Genomic DNA, 22,881 nt, shown 5'->3' with positions numbered 1-22,881 from the left:
TCCAGCATCAGTGAATGGATAGTAGTGAGCAATTGGCAGTACAGATGTGAGCTGTGTAATTTGGAAAACTCAAGGGAAGTCTATATAACACAAACATTGTTGTGTGTGTGTGGAAGAGGAGTCCTTCTTGGGAAAATTAAAGTCCTCACCTCCTGTTTGTACCTGGCTCAGTAAAAAAAAGTCAGACGCCATGCCGACCAAGTTTCCCAAACTAAACTAGTGCCTGCATTTGGCTCTCATATCCCTTTTAACCTTTCCTTTTCATGTATTTGTCCAAATGTCTGTTCTGAGAGCAATATTTTATGGTCAAAGTGCCACTCATATTTGATAGTTATAACTAATTAGCGACCAAAAAGCTACACACTCAGAAATCTTGACTGTGTATTAAATTGAAAATGTCACAGATCCCTAGTAACAGAATCTCAACAGAGCAGATCGGTTCTCTGTTTCAGATCCTGCTTTCAATCTGCCTGGCTGTTTGTTTTGGAAAGTGCAGCAGCCTTCCAGGCTTTAACCCAGCTCCCAGGAGAACCCTGCAACATTTGAAAGATTCCAATCAGCCAGTGAACACTGCCTGCCTTCTCTCTGACTCTCTCCTGACCTGACTGTAAGGCCACATTAGCAAGGGCAAGAGCAAACCTGTTTGCTTGCGATATACTGCATGCAAGTGGCGTGTTAATTACACTGCACAATACTCTATTAACTCTGCCCGTGTTACTTAAGAGCAAGCGAACTAATCTTTGAGGATTGGCGGAGGGAGGAGTGCAATAGCCAGAATCACCTGAGGTATGCAAAAAATTTAAACTACCTTTATTATCACAAGGCATGAGTATTTCAGTGCCAAGAAGAGTTTGTTTAGTGCTCAGGTTTCTCTCTCCTTAGCTTTTCACGGTCACTTGTAGATTTGAACTAAACCCTGAAGAGTTTTCCCAATTTGAGCACTCCTCCTAAAACGTGTAGGATGGGGTACATTGGTAGGACATGACAGAAAAAGATGCAGAGGCCATTGTTTGATAGCATTACACTTGAAGTTGAGAGTGTGCCTTTAATGGTGATTCCAATTTGCTCATGGGTTGCCAGAGAAACTGCGCAGCCTTCCCACAGGCCAGAACTATGGCCCCCCCAAGTGACTACTAGCACCCCTCGGTAAAGTGGTAGTCCACATTCCCCCTGACCAAAAGTAAGGAATCTTCAAAGTACACTCTTTGAACGCAAAGGTCACATAATTCCATTTTGTTACAAATGCTGGCACTGGGCAAAATCAACAGCCCATCTCTACCAGGGTTAACTTGGGATTGATTGAGCTAGACAAAACCAGGAAGGAACTTGGGATTGATCCAGAGCTGAGTGAACCATTCTGAGCTCTGAGCAGGGGAGAATATAACCTCAGCACCCGAGAAAGTGCAAAAAAGAACCTGTCAATATTCCCTTTCGTGCCAGCTGAAACCTGCCAGAAATATACCATCTGGCCTAGGAAACTTTGCAGGGGTGTGGAGGAAGGCTGTCAGCAGTAATGTTCAGGGTTCAGGGAATACCCCTCAGTGAAGGGATTTAGTCCTTCCCTCAAAATAAGGACAAAAGATAAATCCATTCCTTTGGATAGGTTCCACATGCAATGATTCTAAACCTGCCTGACAATTCAAAGTTTAAGAAAATCTGTTCAATTTCTAGCACCTTTTTTGAGCCAAGAGAGCCTGATTCTGTTAACACATGTTCTCGTTTAGTGTCCCTGGAATGGGGTTGGTTGTATCATTTTAACAGATAATAAACTTACTTTGGACAATCAGCCTGCTGACAATGCTCTGACCGTCTTCTGAGATCTCACATTCTTTGCTGGTCAACAGTTTATTGGCGGAGTCAAGCTTTTCTATAAAAGGGAAAAGTACTGTGAATTGAACAATCAATTGAACTGTCAGCCCATAATTAGCTAGATGCACCACAGTATCAGTCAAAAGCCATGAATTCATCTTCAAACCACACTGTGCTAAATACAAACATCTTAACATCTTCAATCTGATAATATTTAAGTTTAGTTATTATTATGAAGTGCAATTGAAAAAGCAGTCAGAATCCTCCCATACTTCCTGCTTTGGCAAAATCTAACATGTTCCCAATGTCAATCTTCTTCCACTGATTCTTTCAATGTGCCTCAGTTTGATCAACTACAGTTCTTGGAACTGCATATACCAAGATATTGACATGCATAAGTCCAAATTCACATTGCAACAGATGTTTGGAAACATTTTCTTTGGAACGTACAGCAAGTAATATTTAAGTGGAATTAATACCATTAACCCTTTAAATATGCAATTCTCTGACAATTCTAGTTTTGCTTAAATATAAGCAATCCTCATTTTTGCTTGTACTAAATCTCTTGATTGTTCCAATTTGTGACCATCTATATCTTTGCAAATTGGTGAAAATGGAGATTTCCGCCACCACCTTCTGATTTATGAGCTTACCTCGCAGATCACGGTTGAAATCGTGAAGTCTCCTGATCTCACTTTCCATTTTGTTTCTCATTGTCTTTTCCAGGGCCTCCCGTTTGGAAGATGCCTTCATGAGGTTGTCATAGGCTTCAGAAATCCTCTGGATTTCTCTCTCCAACTGCATGGGCAAACACAGGGGCATGTTGAATTGCGAAGGATAATGAAATGGGATTTAGCAGCATGAGTGACACGAAATTCAATCAGACGACTTGGTGCCATATAGGGCAACAATACCATGCACACAAGGATGCAATGGTTCACTGATAAGAAATGCTCAATGTGAAATCAATCCAAAGTGATTTGATTGTTCAAATTCTCACAGAATAATATCTCATAGAAGAAGACCATTCAGTCAATGCAGGTTTTCTGAGGGCTGTCAAATTCACCTCTCTCCTGCTTATTTTCTATCTTAATACAGTGGATTTCTTAAATCAGAATTTTCGATAATTACTTAAGAATACAATCTGTTTAAACTCCATATTAAATGCTTGATTTGCTTGTATTAATATTGGGAAGATGGCAACTCTTTCTTTCAATACCAACTGGTTAAAGTTCGGGGAGGTACTGACAAAATTGATCCAAACCAGATCCCAGGCAATAATTTCACAACCAGTAATGCAAATCTTATCACTGAAGGGAATACTGCACAAAGCCATTATAAATGATACACTGAAATAACAGTGAAAATGAGCAGTTTACCCAAGCAGAATCAGGGTCTGAAGGCTGAATGTCCACCCACACAGGCAGGGCAGCACACTTAAGGGGACAGGAGGTCAGAGATAGTCTACAGAATCAGTGCTGTGAGCCCATCTCTCTGGGAAAATGGGGAGTTCACTCTCAAATTTGGCGTTAACACTTTCATAATCAGAATTTCACTTTCCCTTTTCTCAGCCTTCTGCTGCTGGGGTAAGGTCTTGTGTGATACTTCATCCATCCTTTTGCAGGCTGTTAAATATTGCTGGTATTTTACAGTTGACACCTCTGGGTTGCTTACACCTACAAATATAGACATCCAGCAGAAACTGGTGGACTACAATCAGAGGTATGGAATCCTAATTGCTTTTCCAGTAGTAGTTCCCTCATTTCAGTCACTTTGAGGTCAATTGAGCTATTCCTAACTCCCCCTCAGCTCTAGTTAAAATCAGCCAGTGCAGCACATACCAACAATCAAAGTTGGGACAATCCCAGTTAAACATTGTTCAGTTATTCACTGAGGCTTTCTGCTCAGACCTGTGTTGAGCCTGTTGAAAACTGGTAATCCCCATAATCCCAAAGCATTCCTGAGCCAGAAGCAAAGCATGGAGGGGCCTGCACTGGAGGCCTCCCTTGACAAAGAGCCTTCTATTTCTAACTCATCAAGGGTTAGTGAGAAGGACAAGCCTCCCTGCACCTGACTGAGAAGCAAATGAAAGAGGGTCTTTCACATGGGAAAAAAAAACAACTGTTGTCTCTCCCTTCAAGCCTCAGCAAATTTCATTCCTAAACCATTACAGCTGAGCTCAGAAAGGAGATGGCACACGTTTAAACTTACTGTGACTCTGCCAACTTTCTAGTCACAGCAAATGCATTCATAAAATAGACACCAGATTGTCACATAGCTCAAGTGATTTTTACTTCAGTTATTATGGTACACGATTTATCAGGTGCAGAGTTTGACAGTTCCATATGAGACTAAGAACACTGCAGGAAGTTATCAAAGTGAAACCGTAGACAAACGAGTCTTTATAAATGCAATGTAACAAGCTATCTCTCGGGGACTGTGTTGTAAAAGTCTGCTGCAAATTGAACAACTTTAATTGCTCATCAAATACCCAACTAAGAGAAAAAGCAATCGTTTGGTTTATTGACTAGGGTTTAGTAGACAGTGCGTCATTTGCCGATTATAAGCTGTTGGAATTCACAGCCTTAAACAGTGAGGAAAGAGGAATGAAATGCATAGATCTAGCCTTTGAGATTCTTGCAGAGCATTCTTTCTGTGGGCGGTAATTTGTCAATGAAAATTCATGAACATATTAGATGCAATCAAAATAATAATACAGCCACCCAATTTCAGCAGTGGAAAATAACACAGGGATTGTAAAAACAAGAAATCATTTAAAGTATGCAGAAAAATAACAAGCAATGGCACACCTACAGGAGGCGATGGTCTGGTAGCATTATTGCTGGACTATTAAGTTAGAGACCTAGGTAATGTTCTGGAGACCCAGGTTTAAATCACACCATAGCAGATGGTGGAATTTAAATTCAATAAAAATCTGGAATCAAAAGTTGGTTATTAACTTTATTTAGAATTAATCATTATCAGTTGTTGGAAAAACCTATCTGGTTTCAGGGAAGGAAACTGTCATCCTCACCTGGGCTGGCCTACATGTGACTCAAGAACTAAAGCAATGACTCTTAATTGCTCTCTGAAATGGCTCTAGCAACACATTGGTTCATGGGCAATTAGGGATGGACAATGAAAGCTAGCCCAGCCAGTGATGCTCACATTCCATGAACAAATTAAAAACGACTGGTGGCTCTCTGAGGGCTACTCATACAGACAACAGTTACCAGCTGTACATGTAAACGACCTCCATAGGCAGCAGTGACCAAGAGGCTTTGAACCTTCAGATTAATTCATTGGAAACTGTTCACAACTATCTAATCCAAGAATCTGATATGTAAGTCAGATATTTCCAAATGACAAAATATTTGCAGTAACAGCATCTACACAGTGTCTCCTTGTCTCATGAAACATAAATTTCTGATTTTTCTATCGTACTACAACTTGTATCACAATCGGTATTAAATTCAAATACTTTCAAAGTATGCCCATTGATACGGAGCTATATTGTCGGATGCTACTGCATATATCCTAACTTAAAAAGAAGCACTTGACAAAAATGTTCCTTCATACCTTTTGGATTTTTGCTGATTTTTCAGTGTGGCCATCAAGCTCCCTCCTCAGGTTTTCGTTCTCCTTCAGTAGCATCTCGACCATTTGTTGAGCACGGTTAATGAGTGCCACATGATCAACTGTCACCATCTGGCTGCTGTCATGAGTGGCTTCAGTAACCAGCACTGCTTCCATGGGTGAAGAAGCTGAAGTGGGCAGGAAGCTGTGCCTCTGTGGCTGGCCAGGGTGTACTGTTTGAGCTTGAGACATCCTGAAGAAAAACAATACAAGAGACACCACAATAGTTTCAGTTGTCAGGAATGTAACCCTGCTGTATGAAATACCTGCTGTTTACTTTAGGATTTTACACTGAGCTCTGAGTTTCTATGTCACCTCTAGCACTTTAAAGAAACCTCACTTTAAAGTTTGATAAATAAAGAAAATTGAATGCAAACATCCTTGTTCCCAAACCACTGTTCACTATTTCAGGAAAAAAAAACCCTGAATAGCAATTGCCAAACTTTATCCAAGTTCATTAAATCTAACCAGGTTAAATTATACAAGTACAGTGAAAATAGAAAAAAGTTAAAAACTCAGAATATGTCAACAAACATTGCTTGGCTCACTACTACATAAATCAGTTATTCTTATATCATGAATTGCAATGGCTATGTAAAGGTTGTTAACGTGTTTGCAAAGGGAAAGCATTAATATAATGAGTGGACTATGTTCTGCAGCCTCAATCAAAGCTGTAATGCAATGTTCTTAGGTACAAGACATTCTGTATTCAGATATTAAATCAAATGATAGGATTGTACTGTCCTAGACTTTTCCAATCTCTCCCACTCTTCAGCTTATGAATTTTTATACCATGCAATGTTAGGGTATGAGCTGGGAGGACACATCATCACTGATGGACTAACACCACAAATCATTTTAAACCTTGTTACTTATCATGGTTGATGATCACCTATCGATGAGAATTTCTTTGCATTGCACAAACTGAGTATTCTCCCGAACTCTAAACTGACATCTCTCCTTATTTCCATGTATAACTCCTAAATTATTGTTCTGAATGTGGTCCTACTTTTTTCTGAACAAATGACAGTATTTCAAACTCACTGTTTTACATTATTATTCTGTTAACAACTAGGTACATAATTTCCCTTGGGGGTGGTATGGGTAGATTCTGGTTGACATCTTAATCTTTGCTAAACAACCTCTAGTCGCCAACTCTGGAAAATTTTCAGTAATCAGAAACCTGCAGATGGGCCTATAATAATATTCCATCTGCTCAGCAGATCTGGCTTCCAGCAATAAACTAAAAGCATATCTCCAAATTTCAGTACAAATTGACCTCTTAGCAATCCCAAACCAAGGAGGTGCCAGATACACAACCAGAAGTTCAGAGATGGATCAAAAGAAAATGATGTTGAAAAATGTGTTGCTGGAAAAGCACAGCAGGTCAGGCAGTATCAAAGGAGCAGGAGAATCGACGTTTCGGGCATAAGCCCTTCTTCAGGCTTATGCCCAAAACGTCGATTCTCCTGTTCCTTTGATGCTGCCTGACCTGCTGCGCTTTTCCAGCAACACATTTTTCAGCTCTGATCTCCAGCATCTGCAGTCCTCATTTTCTCCCAAAAGAAAATGATCTCTGGCAAAATGAAATTGCTATTTGCCAGAGATTGTTTGTAGGTTTATAACTCTCAACATTGTTCACTCCAAATGATCCTCCAGCCTTAATCTCTCAGTTTCCCATTGGTAATTCAAGATGTGAATTATACACCTCCCTGGAATGTGACAGGACACACCTTCGCATTGCCACTTGTTTTACTATAGCAACAACGCTGGTTTTCAAATCTTATCAATACATTCAGAACTTGGAAAAATATTGACGGCTCTTTGGTGAGCTGAAATATTTAATTATTTTAAATTAATAGGATGGAAATGCTAACAGAGCGAAACAGAGTAGTAATTTTTATTAGAGTAATTTATGTAATAATGCAGGTTTCTTTTGTAAAAGGTTGTGACGTGTTTGCCATTAGTCCAATATCAATACCTCATGCACAAGGCATTCCTTCCCATCTATAGCAAACAGTCAAGATTATTTTTTTCTTCCTGGGCTTTGGCTCTATTATTTAAGATGATTTTATGATAACTAATTGACAATAATAGAGGTCACAAAGGAACTCCGAGAAAACTCCTCAAACAAAAGTGTACAGGGTTCATAGAATGTACAATGTAGGTCATGATGCTGCCTGCTTTTTCCACACAGGAAGCCTCAGATTTCCCTTTGGAGGTTATCTCACTTGGACACTGGGTGCAGCAGACGAACTTCACATTGCTTGACCTCTCAATGTGTTCACTCAAACATGACCAAAGAAGGAAGGGCTTGCCAGGAAGGAAATCAGCTTAAGGAAAATTACAAGCTGACACTTATTTTTTTGTCAAGGTTGTGCTACATGATTAGTTCAATGGGTCATTCAATGATTAGGCTACAAATCTGTCACTGCAATGATCTCTGCAGCCTTCTATATGAGACAACAGATCTTGCAATGAAAAAAAAAATTTGTCTGGCTCCTGACCTCTGCGTAAGTGTTCTTGCAAAGTGGTTGATGGTGTTAACATCTTGAATACTAAAATTGATGGTACCAAACATTCTTAAAAAGATTGTTCAGGTATTGGTGACTGACAATCTGTAAGCGCTCTCCTTGCAGGAGTGCCCTTATGGTTGCAATTGTTGAAGATGTCAGTTTATTTTACTTTTTCTACATGTTGAAAAAAGGCAGCTGATAATTAAATCAAATCCAGTAATTAAGAAAATGGACAAGATGCAGCTTCTTCACTGAAACCCAGGTTATTACTTAGACTCCCCAACATGAAACCTGAACATTATCTCTCACTCTGTACAGTATTTCTCTCTATATGTGATTGGAGTCAGTCATTATACTGAAGTACAGTTCCTTAGACATTGAAAACCTTTCTGAGCTTCACACTGGGCATTATTCAGCGAGGGAATTAATAAGCAAGAGTACCAAAATTGAGATCATGAAATACTGGAGCAAGAGTTGGCCACTTAGCCCCTCGAGCATGCTCTGCCAGTCAATAAGATCATGGTTGTGCCTGAATGTACTTGTATCCATTTCCCACAAAACACAACCTCTCCATCATAGATATCTGCAGTGACAAGGGATTGAAATAGTTCCTCAGGAACTGTCCCTACTTCCTCCAAACAAATCTGCAGACATTACTTGCATCACTGAGCCTAGGGTACAGTGGATAAGTGAACTGAGTTCAGGAATCAAAGCAGGGATGGTGCTGGCCATGAGAAATAAGTACTGCCATGCAGGGCAGTTACTCAGTGGGTGAACCCAGGAACTCACAAGTCAGTTGGTAAGTTCAATTATGTCAGAAGATGTTGAAGAATCTTAGTTGGTTTGCAATGTGAGATAGTGCAGAATATATTTACCTTTCTGCTCTTATCTGGTTGCTGTAACCATAGTTACCAGGCACATCCTGCTGGGAGTTGAAATATGGAGTGGCAGACATATCGTAAAAGTAACCATGTTGCTGGGAATGGCTGAGCACAGGAGCTGCAGACTTCACGGGGAAGGAGTATTCTGGGGGAGGACCCCGGGCCTCGATGGAATGACAGGGCACCTGAGATCCTGCCCGCACTGGCTGCTTCTGATATCTAGATAGCTGGGGGAAGCTGTGTGAGGAACTCATGGTCACCTGGCCTTTGGTTCCATTCCTCTCGAGAGAAAGTTGCAAGAGTCTCTCGCTGAGAGACCGCACATGTCCATGTTTCAATTCCTTCAGTGCATCATCGTGAAGCACATGCTCTGGACTGACTTCACGTGTCACTGACTTGTCTTCAGTGCTGGCCTTCTGATTTGTTCCAGCAACCACATAAGAACCTGTGCCCACAGACTGTTGATTCCTCTGCACAGCCAGGAGCTCAGATTGGGCTTTGGCTTCTTCGTAAGAGGGGAGTTCTTCTCCATTGAATTGAAGCTGGTGTAGGCGATGTAGCAGGTTTTCTGAGTGAGCATGGTCACCCTGGTGCTCTTGACCTTGTGGCTCCTGCCGGGTGGAATGCTGGACAATTTGACTCTCCTCCTGAGTGAGGCTTTCCAAAGAGGACCGGGGGCTGCTGGACCCTCCTCTCATTGCCTGTTGCTGGATGGCCAGCAACGTGCGGTTATCCGTAAGATTCCCATACCGCAACTGCTCCTGGATCAGTCTGTGCAGGACTGTACCTGATGAATCTTCTGCTGTTCTCATTTTTGCTCAGGTAATGGTTAGTTCCTAAAACACAAAACAGGCAATGAATTCCAAACATCACATATTTACTCACACAAAAAGGTATAGATATTTGATATCAAACAATGAAATCAATCAATTAATTTTTATATATTTCATAGAACCCATAAGGTCAGAGGGAGGCCATTGAGCCCATTATGCTCTGTGTCAACTCTTTGGATGATCTTCAGTTTCACTAAGTTGCTTTGACACACTCCTGATATATTTTCTCCTTTTTTGAAATTCTCAGTTGAAAGTTCTTTTTGAAGCTAATTCTATTGCTCGTTCAGGCAGATAATGACAGAACATTCAAATATTCTCCATCTAGATTCTTTTAACACTTACTATGAACCTGTGTCCTCTGGTTATCCAGCCTGCTGCCAATGGGAACCTTTCACCTCCTCAAAAAAAAATTCTTCATTTTGAAGAACCTGTCAAATATTCCCTAACCATCTCTGACTAACAATTCCAGCTTCTTTAATCTCTCCACACAGTTAATGTTCTTTGCCTTGATATTATTCTAATGAATCTCCCTTGCATCCACAATCTTCTAAATTCAATACATTTATTTTGAAATTATTGGTAACGTTGCAAAACGACACACGCCCATTGAATTCTCAAAGCAGAATGTTTCCACATTGGGCACAATGAGTGATACACAGGCGAGTTCTGGACTCTGCATTGTTCAGTGTTTCTTCCAAGCCCGGACAGTATGTGCACAACCTGCCAACACTCACTCCCCCTCATCCTCAGCAAAAATCCTGAAGCTACTTCCAAGAAAATGACACAGGATACAATCTAGCAGCACTAACTCTGTCACATTGTGTTCCAGTGCCTGCCCCAGCCAAATACTGCCCACATGCATGTCCCTGGGAACCGTCTCCCTGGTGACAGCACATCAGCTGAAGAAACAGCCGCCCTGGCTCAGGATAGCTTGTTTTATCATCATAAGATAATGGCATGAATTTGAGGAATGTCAGACATTAAATTGCAAGCATGAAATGACTGTTGCAAGGGTATGGGCAGGTGGAGAGGTGTAGTCGGGGGTGGGCGGTGGTGATGGTTGCTGACAGGCTGAGCAATTGCTAGTCTGAACATCCTGCAGGACACTTCCACAATAAGTTGTGAAAGCTAAAGACTGTGAATGATTCCCACACAAAACCTCTATAATTAAAACCATCTGCATTTTATCTGATTCCAAATGTTTAACTATATCAGACAACCTTTAGTAAAATTCACAACATAAGTGAGAAATTTGTTTTATGTTTTAAATCCTGTTTATCAGGAATAGATTATTAAAACAAAGCACATTCAGGAAGGTCAGCCTGCAGCATGGCCACAGGGGTGCAGGCAGGAAGGTTTTTGAAAGTTGAGGAAATACTGGCACTAATGAAAGCATAAATCACTTAGGACATTCCGAGAATGGATGGGTGATCAAGAATGAAGGGATCCCATTATTTCTGTAATTTAGGTCTGGTTCTGATTTTACTACAGATCGATAGAATTTAAGGCATCTCTCACGAATCCTGTCTCAAAATTGCAAGTGTTTTTCTCGCTAAAACACCAATATTATTACCACTTCTAACCACTCAAATTTGTAGGAAGCAGATCTGTTCCCAACATACGTTTGCAGAGGGTGGGAAAAAAAGATCAGCAGATATTAACAGCAAGATACACAAACAAAAATATACTTTGAAAACGTTGGGGTGCATTCCTCCTTTGTAAAGCATGGTTTACCCTGAATGGGGCCACTAATAAAATACAACAAGACTTGCGAACGGAACTGAATTCCTTTAAGTTTCCAAAACAATAGCTCATTCACCTACCTGCAACATCCTGGGGCAAAATGTGCATTCCACCTCAATGTGAAAACATCTCTCAATCCACTACAGCACTCAAACACAAAAACCAGCTCATTTCAATGTCCAGCACTAACCCATTATCCAAAACTCTTTCCGATTTTCAATACATTCTTCATGTGTATTGCAGCAAAAAGCTCTAAAGTCACGCAAGAAAAGATTTTCCTGCCATTAACATCTTTAAAGATTATAGAAGAATTTCAGTGCTAACAACTGCATCAGAGACTGTAGCATATCAAAAAGCCTAATTGTTTAAAAGTTTAGTTATTATTTGATAAAGTTCTCTCCCCTCTTTACATCAAACTAAGACATTTTTGTTCTCTTATAAACAATAAAATAAAGGTACACTATTTATTTACTATACCATAAGTATAATTACTAATGTAGAGAGAATATTTTATAATCTGTATAATCCTTCAGGTATATTTATCCTGTTGTAATCTGAAATCACACAGGGTGAATATTACAGTCAGAAATCAAGACCAACACAGGGTGAATATTACAATGTGAAATCCTTACCGACACGGTGAATGTTACAACCTGAGATCTTTACCAACATGGGGTGAACATTACAATCTAATCGTGACTAACTCGATGAATATTTCCTCCGCTGGCTCCTTTGCGCCGGCACATTCTTGTTGAGTGAGCTCAGCAGCCAGTAGTGACGGAGGATCAGCTCACCCGGCTCACTGGGGGTAACAGCTCGGAAAGACGTACAGGTTCAACTGAAACCTGTGAAACGCGGCTGGTTGCTCCCAGGTAGCAAGCAAATCACTCGCGTTGCACCCCCCCCCCCCCCCAAAAGGAGATGAAGCCTGGAACCCAGAGGAAATAGTTTGCACCTCCTGCAAGTTATTCGCTAGAATCAAATATGAAATCCCTTCAGCTTGTCCCAAGGTTGGATCAGGGCACAATAATAGACTGAGAAATGGGAAACTGACCTGAAACGGTATGCTCACATCGGGGAGAGAGTCCGAGCTCTGCCTCAGGCTCAGGGTTCGGTGCTGGAAGTGACCGTGCTGTGGGAACTGGGAGGCGGACAGTGCTAGCTGCCTGTTTGCTTGCCTGCTGTGGAATGGCAGAATCCCAGCTGCGGCCGGGGCGATGCAGCCGCGACAGGAATTTCAGGAATGCGTGTTCCTCGCTCTATCAAAGGCCGTCCCTGCCGCACACCAAGACTCAACCTGCAGAGGGCACACACAATGAGCAAACAGTCCCACAGCTTCACGGCACAGCAGAGATTGACAATACTTCAGCCTATTGGAAAATAACTACATGGGGGGGGGGGGGGACTGAAACCGCCTGCATTGACACCTCCACCCTCCCCATCCCCCGCTGAGGGATGCATAACTGGGACTCTCTGTCCAAAAATCCTGATTTAGAAATGCCGGTGTTGGACTGCGGTGTACAAAGTTTTTTAAAAATCACATAACACCAGGTCATAGTCCCAACAGGTTTAATTGGAAGCAGTAGCTCCTTCATCAGGCTCCTTCTCGGATGCTGTCTGAACTGCTGTGCTCTTCCAGCACCACTAATCCAGAACCTGTTGGACTATAAACTGGTCCAAAAATTCTGGGGACCATCCAAACTTTCAGTCTTCAGGTCAGTGGAATTGAAATTTCCGAATTTATTAAGGAATATCGCAGAAGATTAAAGAAAAACCAGAATGGTAACCAGGATGTGGAGGTGCCGGTGTTAGACTGACCTTGGACAAACTAAAAAATCACCCAAAACCAGGTTAGAGTCCAACGGTTTGATTTGAAAACACTAGCTTTCGAAATGGTGCTCAGGTGCCACAACACCTAATGAAGGAGCAACACTCGGAATGCTAGTGTTTTCAAATAAACCCGTCGGACTCTAACCTGATGTGTGATGGTCAAAGCATTGCTGCAGTAGCACCTGTATGACTGCGGATTTCCTTAGCAGCCACCGGCCAGACATATTAGAGTCCGAATAGCCACAGTAATATTTAGCAGCAGAAGTAGACCATTCGGCCATCGAGCCTGCATCATAAAGTCATGATCTGATAATCCTCAAAACCTTTTGCCCCATAACTCTCAATTCCCTGATTAATTAAAAATCTGTCCATCTCAGCCTTAATGATCTCGCCTCTACTGCTCTCTGTGACAAAGAATTCCACAATTCACTCGCCTCTGAGAGAAAAGTGAATCCGCATTTCTGTCTTTAAAGGGAGACCTCTTCTTCTGAGATGATGCCCTTTGGTTTGTTACTCTCCCAGAAGGGATTAAATGTCTCCATAATTTCCCTGAGAAATCTTGTATGTTTAATTTTGAAATTCCAATGAGCACAGGCCTACTCAACCTCTCCTCAAAAGACAGTCCCTCCACACTTCGGATCTTAGGATCACCTTATGAGCCTTCTCTGGACTGGACACATTGTAGCTGTGTTCTTCCTTAGATAGGAGGACCAAATCGTTCACAGTATTCCAGCTGCGGTCTGACTAGTGCCTTTCTAGTTTTAGCAAAGTCTGCCTTTTATTTTGTAATGCATTCCTTATGAAATAAAGGCCAATATTTCATTTGCCTTCCCTATCACTTGCTGAAGTTGGATGCTAATATTTTGTAATTCATGGCCGAATGTTCCATAACTTTCTGCCATCTTTGTCCATTAAAACAATATTCAGCTCCTCTATTCTTCCTGTTAAAGTGCATAACCTCATTTCCCCACATTATATTCCATCTGACAAGTTTTTGCCCGCACACTTAACCTATTTGTATCCCTTTGCAAACTCATCCTCACCACTTGCTTTCCCAACTATTTTGTGTTATCTGCAAACTTGTCTATAGTACATTTACTTTCCTCATCCAAATCATCAATTTATATTGTAAATGTTTGTAGCTCCAGCACTCATCCCCTGCGGCACACTAGTTAAAGTTTGTCATCCTGAAAATCTCAACTCTTTGTCCCAACTCTTTAGTAAAAGTTAAAATTCCCACATCTTTTATCAGACCTGAATACCAACTGACAGGAACCACCCTGACTCCAGATTGATTCAGTCATACCAAAAGCACCAAGAAACTCTCTTTGCATGTAAGTAAAATTTAAATATTATGAATCAAGCAATTAAGAAACGTAACAGTAAAATTAGAAGTAAGTTGCCTTGACTCCAGGGATTGATTTGTTACAACTCAGGTATGAGTAATAGTGCCTCAGTTGAAGATGTACAGGCTAGTTAGTGTGGAATAAACATTGGTTCTTGGTGATACCACAGAACACCTGAGTACAGCCTGTGTAGATCAGCTGTTGGCTGGAGAACAGTTCACATCATTGGATTACTGTGTTGGCATGAGGCATTTTGGTGCTTAGCAAGAGCTCAAAGGAAGGTAAAAAAATGTCTGTCCATAAAGATAGGTTTTATGGACTATCTTACCTGCCCATTGAGATACCAGTCCAGAAAACCTTGGAGTTTGGATGTAGATGCATACACTGTCCCTGAGGAAGTTTGCTCCTTATAGAATCCATACAGTGCAGAAGCAGGCCATTTGGCCCATTGAGTCCACAAACATCGTCTAAAGAGCATCCCACCCAGATACACCTTCCCTACCCCTGTAACCCTGCATTTCCCATGGCCAATTCCTCTAACCTGCACACAGAGAAACTAGAGTGCCCAAAGGAAACCCACACAGGCATGGGGAGAATGTGCAAGTTTCGCACAGTCACCCAAGGATGGAATCAAACCTGGATCCCTGACGTTATGATCTGTGCTAGCCACTGTGCCACCCACATTTCCTGCATGGATTCTTAAGCATCAGTGACTCCAGTGTTGACTGCTCTTTCTGCCTTTTGTTCAACTGAGGATGGAGTGGGGAATGTCACTGGCTTGATTCCTGTGTCCAAAGTGGCAGAGAAATTACAGAAAATGTTGAGCTCAGAATAGGATGGGAAAGAGCCTTCGATGAGGCTTTGCCCAATGGGAGAGAGATGACTGAAGTAGTAGAGACAGCTGAATAGACCTTTTCAATCTTTGTAACAGAAAGTCGTGTGTGCCTTATGTTGGCAGTGAGGATGGAGGGTGCAGGGCAGCGTCATTTGCCAAGATATTCAGTGGTGAAGACAAGGAGCTTGCCATCCTTTTGTCTTCCTAGATATGTCAGCACCTTTCATGATGAGGGCAGGATGAAATAATGTTGAACATGGTTCCGTCAGATCTGAAGGTGAATGGTTATCATAGGGAGATCAGATATAGACAGTTCTGTGGCAGTGGATGTGACTCCAGGATGGTGTGATGCCTCCCAGGTGCCAGGGTCAAGGATATCACTGAGTGGCCAGTGGATGTTCTGAAGGGTGAGCGAGAACACAAGTGTCCATGTCAATACCAAGGCCATAGGAAAAAAAGAGGAATGCGATCCTGCAAGCAGAATGCAAGAATCTGGGAAATACATTCAAATATCAAGATAACAAAGGCAGAAATCTCTGAGTCATTCCCAGTACCACATACTAGCAACATTGGAAATAGGAGAGTAGAACATTTGAATGCATGACTTGGTGTGGAGAAGGTGATGTAGGAGGGAGGGATTTAGATTTCTGAGGCATTGGGAAAGATATCCCGGCAAAATGGGAACCTTACAAGCTAGATGGGTTGCACCACAGTAGGATCATGACCAATATCCCTGTAAGAGCATTAGCTATCTTTGTGATGGGTGAGAAAGAGAGAGGCTAGGAACCTAACCAGGGAGACAAGAATGAAAGGTAGAAATACAGGGCATGAAAATGGAAGACAAAGTCAACAAGGGCTAGCAGCTGTACTATAGTCATAACCATAGAAGCATACAGATGTACAATATGGAAACAGACCCAGTCCAACTCATCTGTGCTGATCAGATATCCTAAAACAATCTAGTCCCATTTGCCAGCATTTGGCCTATATCCTTCTAACTCCTTCCTATTCTTGTACCCATCCAAGTGCCTTTTAAGTGTTGTAATTATGCCCACCTTCACCACTTCCTTTGACAGCTTATTCCATACACGCACCACTCTCTGCGTGAAAAAGTCGGCCCTCAGGTTCTTTATAAGTCTTTCCCCTCTCACCTTAAACATATGTGTTCTAGTTTTGGATTCCCCTATCCTGGGAAAAAGACCTTGGCTATTCAGCCTATACATGCCCCTCATGGTTTTATAAACCTCTATAAGGTCACCCCTCAGCTTCCAACATGCTCAAGAAAAAAGCCCCAACCAATTCAGCCTCTCCTTTGGCCCAAATCCTCCAATCCCGGCAACATTCCTGTCAACCTTTTTTGAATAATAAGTTTAATAAATATCATTACTATAAAATAGCAACCAGATTTGAATGTGGTATTCGAAAAATGGCCTCACCAGTGTCCTATACAGTCACAACATGATGTCCCAACTCTTATACTTAATGGTCTGACCAATGAAGGCAAGCATGCCAAATGTCATCTTCACCACCCAGTGTACTGCGATTCCACTTTCAAGGAACTGTCCACCTGTATCCCTAGGGCTCTATGTTCCGCAATACTATCCAGGGCCCAGTCATTAATTGTATAAGTCTACCCCAGTTTGCCTTACCCAAATGAAACATCACATTTATCGAAATTAAACTCCATTTGCCACTGCCATTGGCCTATCCGATCAAGATCCCATTGTACTCTGAGGGACCCTTCTTTGTTATCCACTACATTACCAATTTTGGTGTCATCTGCAAACATACTAACCAAATCTCCTATCTTCACATTGAAATCACCTAGATAAATGACAAAAAGCAGTCAGCCCAGGATTGAGTTCTGCAGCACACCACTGGTCACAGGCCTCCATTCTGAAAAACAATACCTACCACCATCCTCTGTCTTCAAGCTAATTTTGTGTCCAAATGGCTAGTTCTTCTTGTACTCCACTGTGATCTAACCTTGTTAACCATGGAGAACCTTGTCGAAAACCTTACTGAAGTCCAACGTCTTTCACTTTGTCTTCATTAATTTTCTTTGTTACTTTATCAACTTTCCCCATGCGTAAAGCCATGTTGACTATCCCTAATCAGTTCTTGCCTTTCCAAATGCAATTAAGTCTTGTCCCTCAGAATCCTCTCCAACAACCTATCCACCATTGACGTTAGGCTCACCAATCCATAGATCCCTGGCTTTTTCTTACTACTTTCCTGAAATAATGACATCATATTAGCCACTCTCCAGTCTCCTGGCACCTCGCCTGTGACTCTCAATGGTACAAATATTAAAGATAGGTCTGTATACATCATACCTTAATGCATGGAGCTATCTCAATAACGTAGATAATATTAACAGTACAAATAGATGTAAACAGGAACAATTTGATTGCAATTACAGAGACATGGCTGTTGGGTGGCCAAAGTTGGAAACTGGCCATCTAAGAATATTCAATACTATGGAAAAAAAGTAGAATTTTTAGTGAGACAATGAAATCAGTGTAAAAATGAGAAAGGATATTCGTGCAGGAAGTCTCAATATGGAATCAGTCTGGGTGGAGAAGCAACAAGAGGTGGAAAACATTAGTGGGAGGTGTATATAGGCCTCCAAAGTGGTGAGGTAAGAGATAGTATTAAATAGGACATTTGACATGCATGCAACAAGGGTGCTACAGTAAACAAGGGTGACTTTAATCTAAAGGTTCACTGGGCAGACCACAACTGATTAATTCCTGGAATGTATACAAGCCAGATTTTCAGAGCAGTACATTGAAAAAACAATTTGGGCATTGATTATCTTGTTGTGAGAGGTCCTTTAGGAAAGAATGGTTATAAAATGTTAGAATTTTCGTTGTGATTGAAAACAAAGTAGTCCAATCCAATATAGGATTCTAAATCTAAACAAAGAAAACAAAAAAGTTATGAGGTGTGAGTTGGCTCTGATAAACTAGGAAACCATTAAAAGGCATGGCAGTAGATAGGTAATTGTAACTAATTAAGGAATAGGCAAAATAAAAACAGAAAAAGTGACCCAACCATGCCTAACAAAATAAAATAAGTCCAGTATTAGATCTAAAGAAGAGTCATATATAGTTAGAGAAAAAAATGTAGCAAGTTCATTATGAAAAGTACAACTGACTTCCCAGAAAGAGATCCTAGAGAAACAAGGATCAATTGGAAAGGAGGATTTGGAGGAGCTCAGTATTAGTTAAAAAAGAAATGCCAGAGAAATCAATAGAACTGAAAGCTAATGAATCCTTAGGATCTGATCATCTATATTCAAGGATACTAAAAGTGGAAGCCTTGGAAATACTAAATGTGTTGGTTGTCATCTTCCAAAATTCCATACACTCTGGAATATTTCTTCCAGATTAGAGTGACAAACATAACCTCACTATTTAAAAAAAATGAACAGAGAGAAAACCAGGAATTACAGACATGTTAGCCAAATATCAGTGGTAGGGAAATGCTAGAGTCCACTACAAAGGTTGTGATATTAGTACACTTAGAAAATACTAATGGAATACATAAAGTCAACATGGATTTATAAAAGGGAAGTCATGTTTGACAAGTCTGCTGGAGTTTTTGAGGATGTATAGAATAAGTCTAGATTAAATAAAGGAGAACCAATGGATGTGAAGCATTTGGATTCTCGGAAAGCTTTGATAAAGTCCTACACAATTGTGCAAAATCAAAGCCAACAGGATTGGATTTAGATTTAGATTTATTTAGATTTTATTGTCACATGTGCTCAAGTACAGAAGTATAACAGCACAGTGAAAAGTGTGCAATTTCACCACACACTGCGCCATCTTAGTTACTAAGGTTCTTACAGAAAATATAGATACAAAACAATAAACAAAACAATGTTTAAAAAATTAAGTATTACCTTCATAGAATAAGTAGCGAAATAAAGAAATGAAGTAATAGTTACTATTAAAGTCCCTCTGAATATTAACTAGAAAAATAAAGAAATAAAGTTAAAAGTAATATACCTGTATTGGATTAGATTGAGAATCAATTTACATGTGGAAACAGAGTGTCAGAGATAAAGGGTCTTTTCTGGGTGATAATTGGGGTACCACAGGGTTTAGTGCTGGAGCACATCATAATTTATAATTTATAATCTATATTTATAATCTGTATCACTGATTTGGTGAGGGAGTTCACTATAATATTTCCAAGTTTATTGAAAACACAAAACTAATTGGGACTGTATTTAGTGAGGAGGTTGTGAAGAGTTTTTGAGGTAATTTGACAAGTTGGGTGGGTGAACAAACACATAGTAGATGCAGTATAACATGGATAAATGTGAAGTTGTTTACTTGGGTGAGCAAAATAACAGAGTATTATTTAAATCATCATAGATTGCAAAAGGATGATGTATGAAGAGACCTGGGTGCCCTTGTACATAAAAGCATAGAAATTTTGAAATTAGGAGCAGGAATTGGCCTTCAAGCCTGCTCCGCCAAAGAATATGATCATGGCTGATCCTTTATCTCACTATCAAATTCCCACTTTCTTACCATATCCCTTGACACTTTTAATATCTAAAATGTTATCAATCTCTATGTTGTGATTTCTAGCAGAGTTGGATTAGAGGTTCAGTGAGGCTCATCGTGATGTCAGTCATAGAGACGTAAAGCACGGAAACAGGCCCTTCGGTCCAACTTGTCCATGCTGACCAGATATCTTAACCTAATCTAGTCCCATTTGCCAGCACTTTGTCCCATATCCCTCGAAACCCTTCCTATTCATATACCCATCCAGATGCCTTTTAAATGCTGCAATTGTACTAGCCTCCACCACTTCCTCTGGCAGCTCATTCCATAGATTCATAACTCTCTGTGTGAAAACATTGCTCCTTTGGTCCCTTTTATATCTTTCCCCTCTCACCCTAAACCTATGCCCTCAAGTTCTAGATACCCCCACCACAGGGAAAAGACTTTCTCTGTTTATCCTATCCATGCCCCTCATGATTTTATAAACCTCTATAAGGTCACCCCTCAGCATCGACGCTCCACGGCAAGCAGCCCCAGTCTATTTGGCCTCTCCCTATAGCTAAAAGCCTCCAACCCTAGTAACATCCTTGTAAATCTTCTTTGAACCATTTCAAGTTTCACGGCATCCTTCCAATAGGAAGGTGATCAGAATTGCACACAATATTCCAATGTCCTGCACAGTTGCAAGATCACCCCCCAATTCCTATACTCAATACTCTGACCAATAAAGGAAAGCTAACCAATTGCTTTCTTCACTATCCTATCTACCTGCAACTCTATTTTCAAGAAACTATGAACCTGCACTCGAAGGTCTCTTTGTTCAGCAACACTCCCTAGGACCTTACCATTAAGTGTATAAGTCCTGCTCAGATTTGCTTTTACAATATGCAACACCTCACATTTATCTGAATTAAACTCCATCTGCGACTCCTCCGCCCATTGGTCCATTTGATCAAGATCCTGTTGTACTCTGGGGTAACCTTCTTCGCTGTCACCTCCAATTACACCGCCAATTTTAGTGTCTTCTGCAAGCTTACTAACTATACCTCCAATTCCGATACAAATCTCATCATAGCCCACATTGCTCAGATCCTATAAGTTTCCATACTGTGGTTTAACTGTGTTTTTCATTGAAAAGTAAGATATAACTTTGGATAAGACTGCAATAACCAATTTGACTGGGACAACACATCTATCCTGGGACAGGCTAAGCAAAGACATGCCAGAGAATTCCTAGAGGCCTGACACTCCATCCACAACGCCATAAACAAACACATAGATCTAGATACCATCTATCAACCCCTCAGAAAACTAGCACATTCTCCCCATGTCTGCGTGGGTTTCCTCTGGGTGCTCCGGTTTCCTCCCACAGTCCAAAGATGTGCAGGTCAGGTGAATTGGCCACGCTAAATTGCCCGTAGTGTTAGGTAAGGGGTAAATGTAGGGGTATGGGTGGGTTGCGCTTCGGCGGGTCGGTGTGGACTTGTTGGGCCGAAGGGCCTGTTTCCACACTGTAAGTAATCTAATCTAATCTAAAAGAAATGACATCACCACAAACCCCAGGAACCCCATCCAGGACAAACATATAAATAGAAAGCAGGAGACAACAGCTTCGCTTCACTTGGAGGTCGCCACTGATGATTTACCTAGCTAGGTAATGAAATGTCTGGATATCAAACCTACAACTCAGCGAGCAAAGCTACATCCTAATTTTTCTGGTTATTTTCAGTGAAGAAATTTGAGGAAAAACACAACAATGGGTGCAGCATTAATTTAATTGCCCTTTACAGCTGAATTGCTTCACATGATAGTAAATGTGTTCCCTAATCCAGGAGGTTTGTGCACTAAACAATTGTCTCAGAATTGGATCAAAACATTTAACTCAGATGGTATTTTGCAGATAAATATTTTGTATGGAAATATTATAACTCTGGATATGATGAATAAATATTTACTCCAAAATAACTTGCTCTTATTTATAGTTTATTTCAGACAAATTATAGCAATAAACATTTAGAAAACCTTCAAAGAATGTGGAAATTGCGGAGTTGTATTTTTGGAATTTCTTTAATCTGTTTTTCACTCCTGAAAGTGTTATCTCTTGCTTAGGGGACTATTCCTTGTGTGCTATTCCCTTCTTTCAATTCTCCCATATTGCTACAGCATAGCATCTGTGATATCACTCACAAGTAAGTGGGAACCTTGGTACAACCCAATTATATCCTGAGCTGAAACAGTTATATGACCCTTCACCATCTACCACCAAGATTGAGCTGATCTTCCTTCCCTGCCCGCACTCCCAATCACTCCCTCTCCCCCCACCAAATTCAGCTTAGTTGTAGCTTTTATATTCCTTTCTAACCACCTTCTCATATCTACACAACTGCACGTCTCAAAATAACATTCCAAACTTGCAGTGCTACGGAGACATTTACTGACTTGGGGAAGTGACCCGAAATTGTAAAATCCACTCCGCACGTGGAACCTACCATTGTTGTCGGTGGGGGCAGCAGTCCCCAGTCAGGTTGGACCTTGCATGTCCAGCTTTTACAGAAGTAGCTAGCCATTTATACCAGCAGCTGCCCCCACCAAAGTGGGATTTTGGCATCTCCGTATGGTGGTTTGCAGATGTGAAGACTTTGCAGATTCATGTGGGGAGCCCTTCCAGAGACACAGATCACCCCAATGGATATGAAACCAGTGACATGGAGGCTGGGTTAAGGGTGTTGTAGAGATACGAGAGATCATTAGTGAGAAGGAAAGAACAGTAAAACTGGTGAATGATATCTACTGATCCGATCGATCTTGTTTACATCAAAATCCAGCTTCCATATGGCCAGTGTGTTCATTTCCAAATATTACTGTTTTTTTGTTACTGCTTTTTCTCTGAAAGGAGCTATTAAGTGACATGGGATGTCTTGGACAGAGC

General features: G+C 40.9%; 1 protein-coding gene across 3 annotated transcripts in view; it reads right to left on the bottom strand.

Moving 5' to 3' along the window:
* The window catches only part of LOC122555680 (angiomotin-like 2a), a 28,531-nt gene extending 15,848 nt beyond the window's left edge, over nucleotides 1-12,683 (bottom strand). The window contains exons 1-5 of one of the 3 annotated variants that reach the window (XM_043701683.2): nucleotides 12,473-12,683; nucleotides 8,837-9,678; nucleotides 5,389-5,638; nucleotides 2,463-2,607; nucleotides 1,775-1,867 (exon numbers count right to left, since the gene is read on the bottom strand). In XM_043701683.2, coding sequence (XP_043557618.2) covers nucleotides 1,775-1,867; nucleotides 2,463-2,607; nucleotides 5,389-5,638; nucleotides 8,837-9,654 — 1,306 coding nt within the window. In that variant the 5' untranslated portion in view covers nucleotides 9,655-9,678; nucleotides 12,473-12,683. Of the gene's footprint in view, nucleotides 1-1,774; nucleotides 1,868-2,462; nucleotides 2,608-5,388; nucleotides 5,639-8,836; nucleotides 9,679-12,050; nucleotides 12,200-12,472 lie in introns of those variants that run through there. The other 2 variants (XM_043701681.2, XM_043701682.2) reach the window with 2 other exon arrangements.
* Nucleotides 12,684-22,881: the final 10,198 nt, after the last annotated feature.

Source organism: Chiloscyllium plagiosum, unplaced genomic scaffold (genome assembly GCF_037043375.1).
Source record: "Chiloscyllium plagiosum isolate Xiang-an unplaced genomic scaffold, Cpla_swu_hap1 HiC_scaffold_13, whole genome shotgun sequence".
Taxonomy (NCBI): domain Eukaryota; kingdom Metazoa; phylum Chordata; class Chondrichthyes; order Orectolobiformes; family Hemiscylliidae; genus Chiloscyllium; species Chiloscyllium plagiosum.
This window is presented reverse-complemented; position numbering and strand designations above follow the sequence as displayed.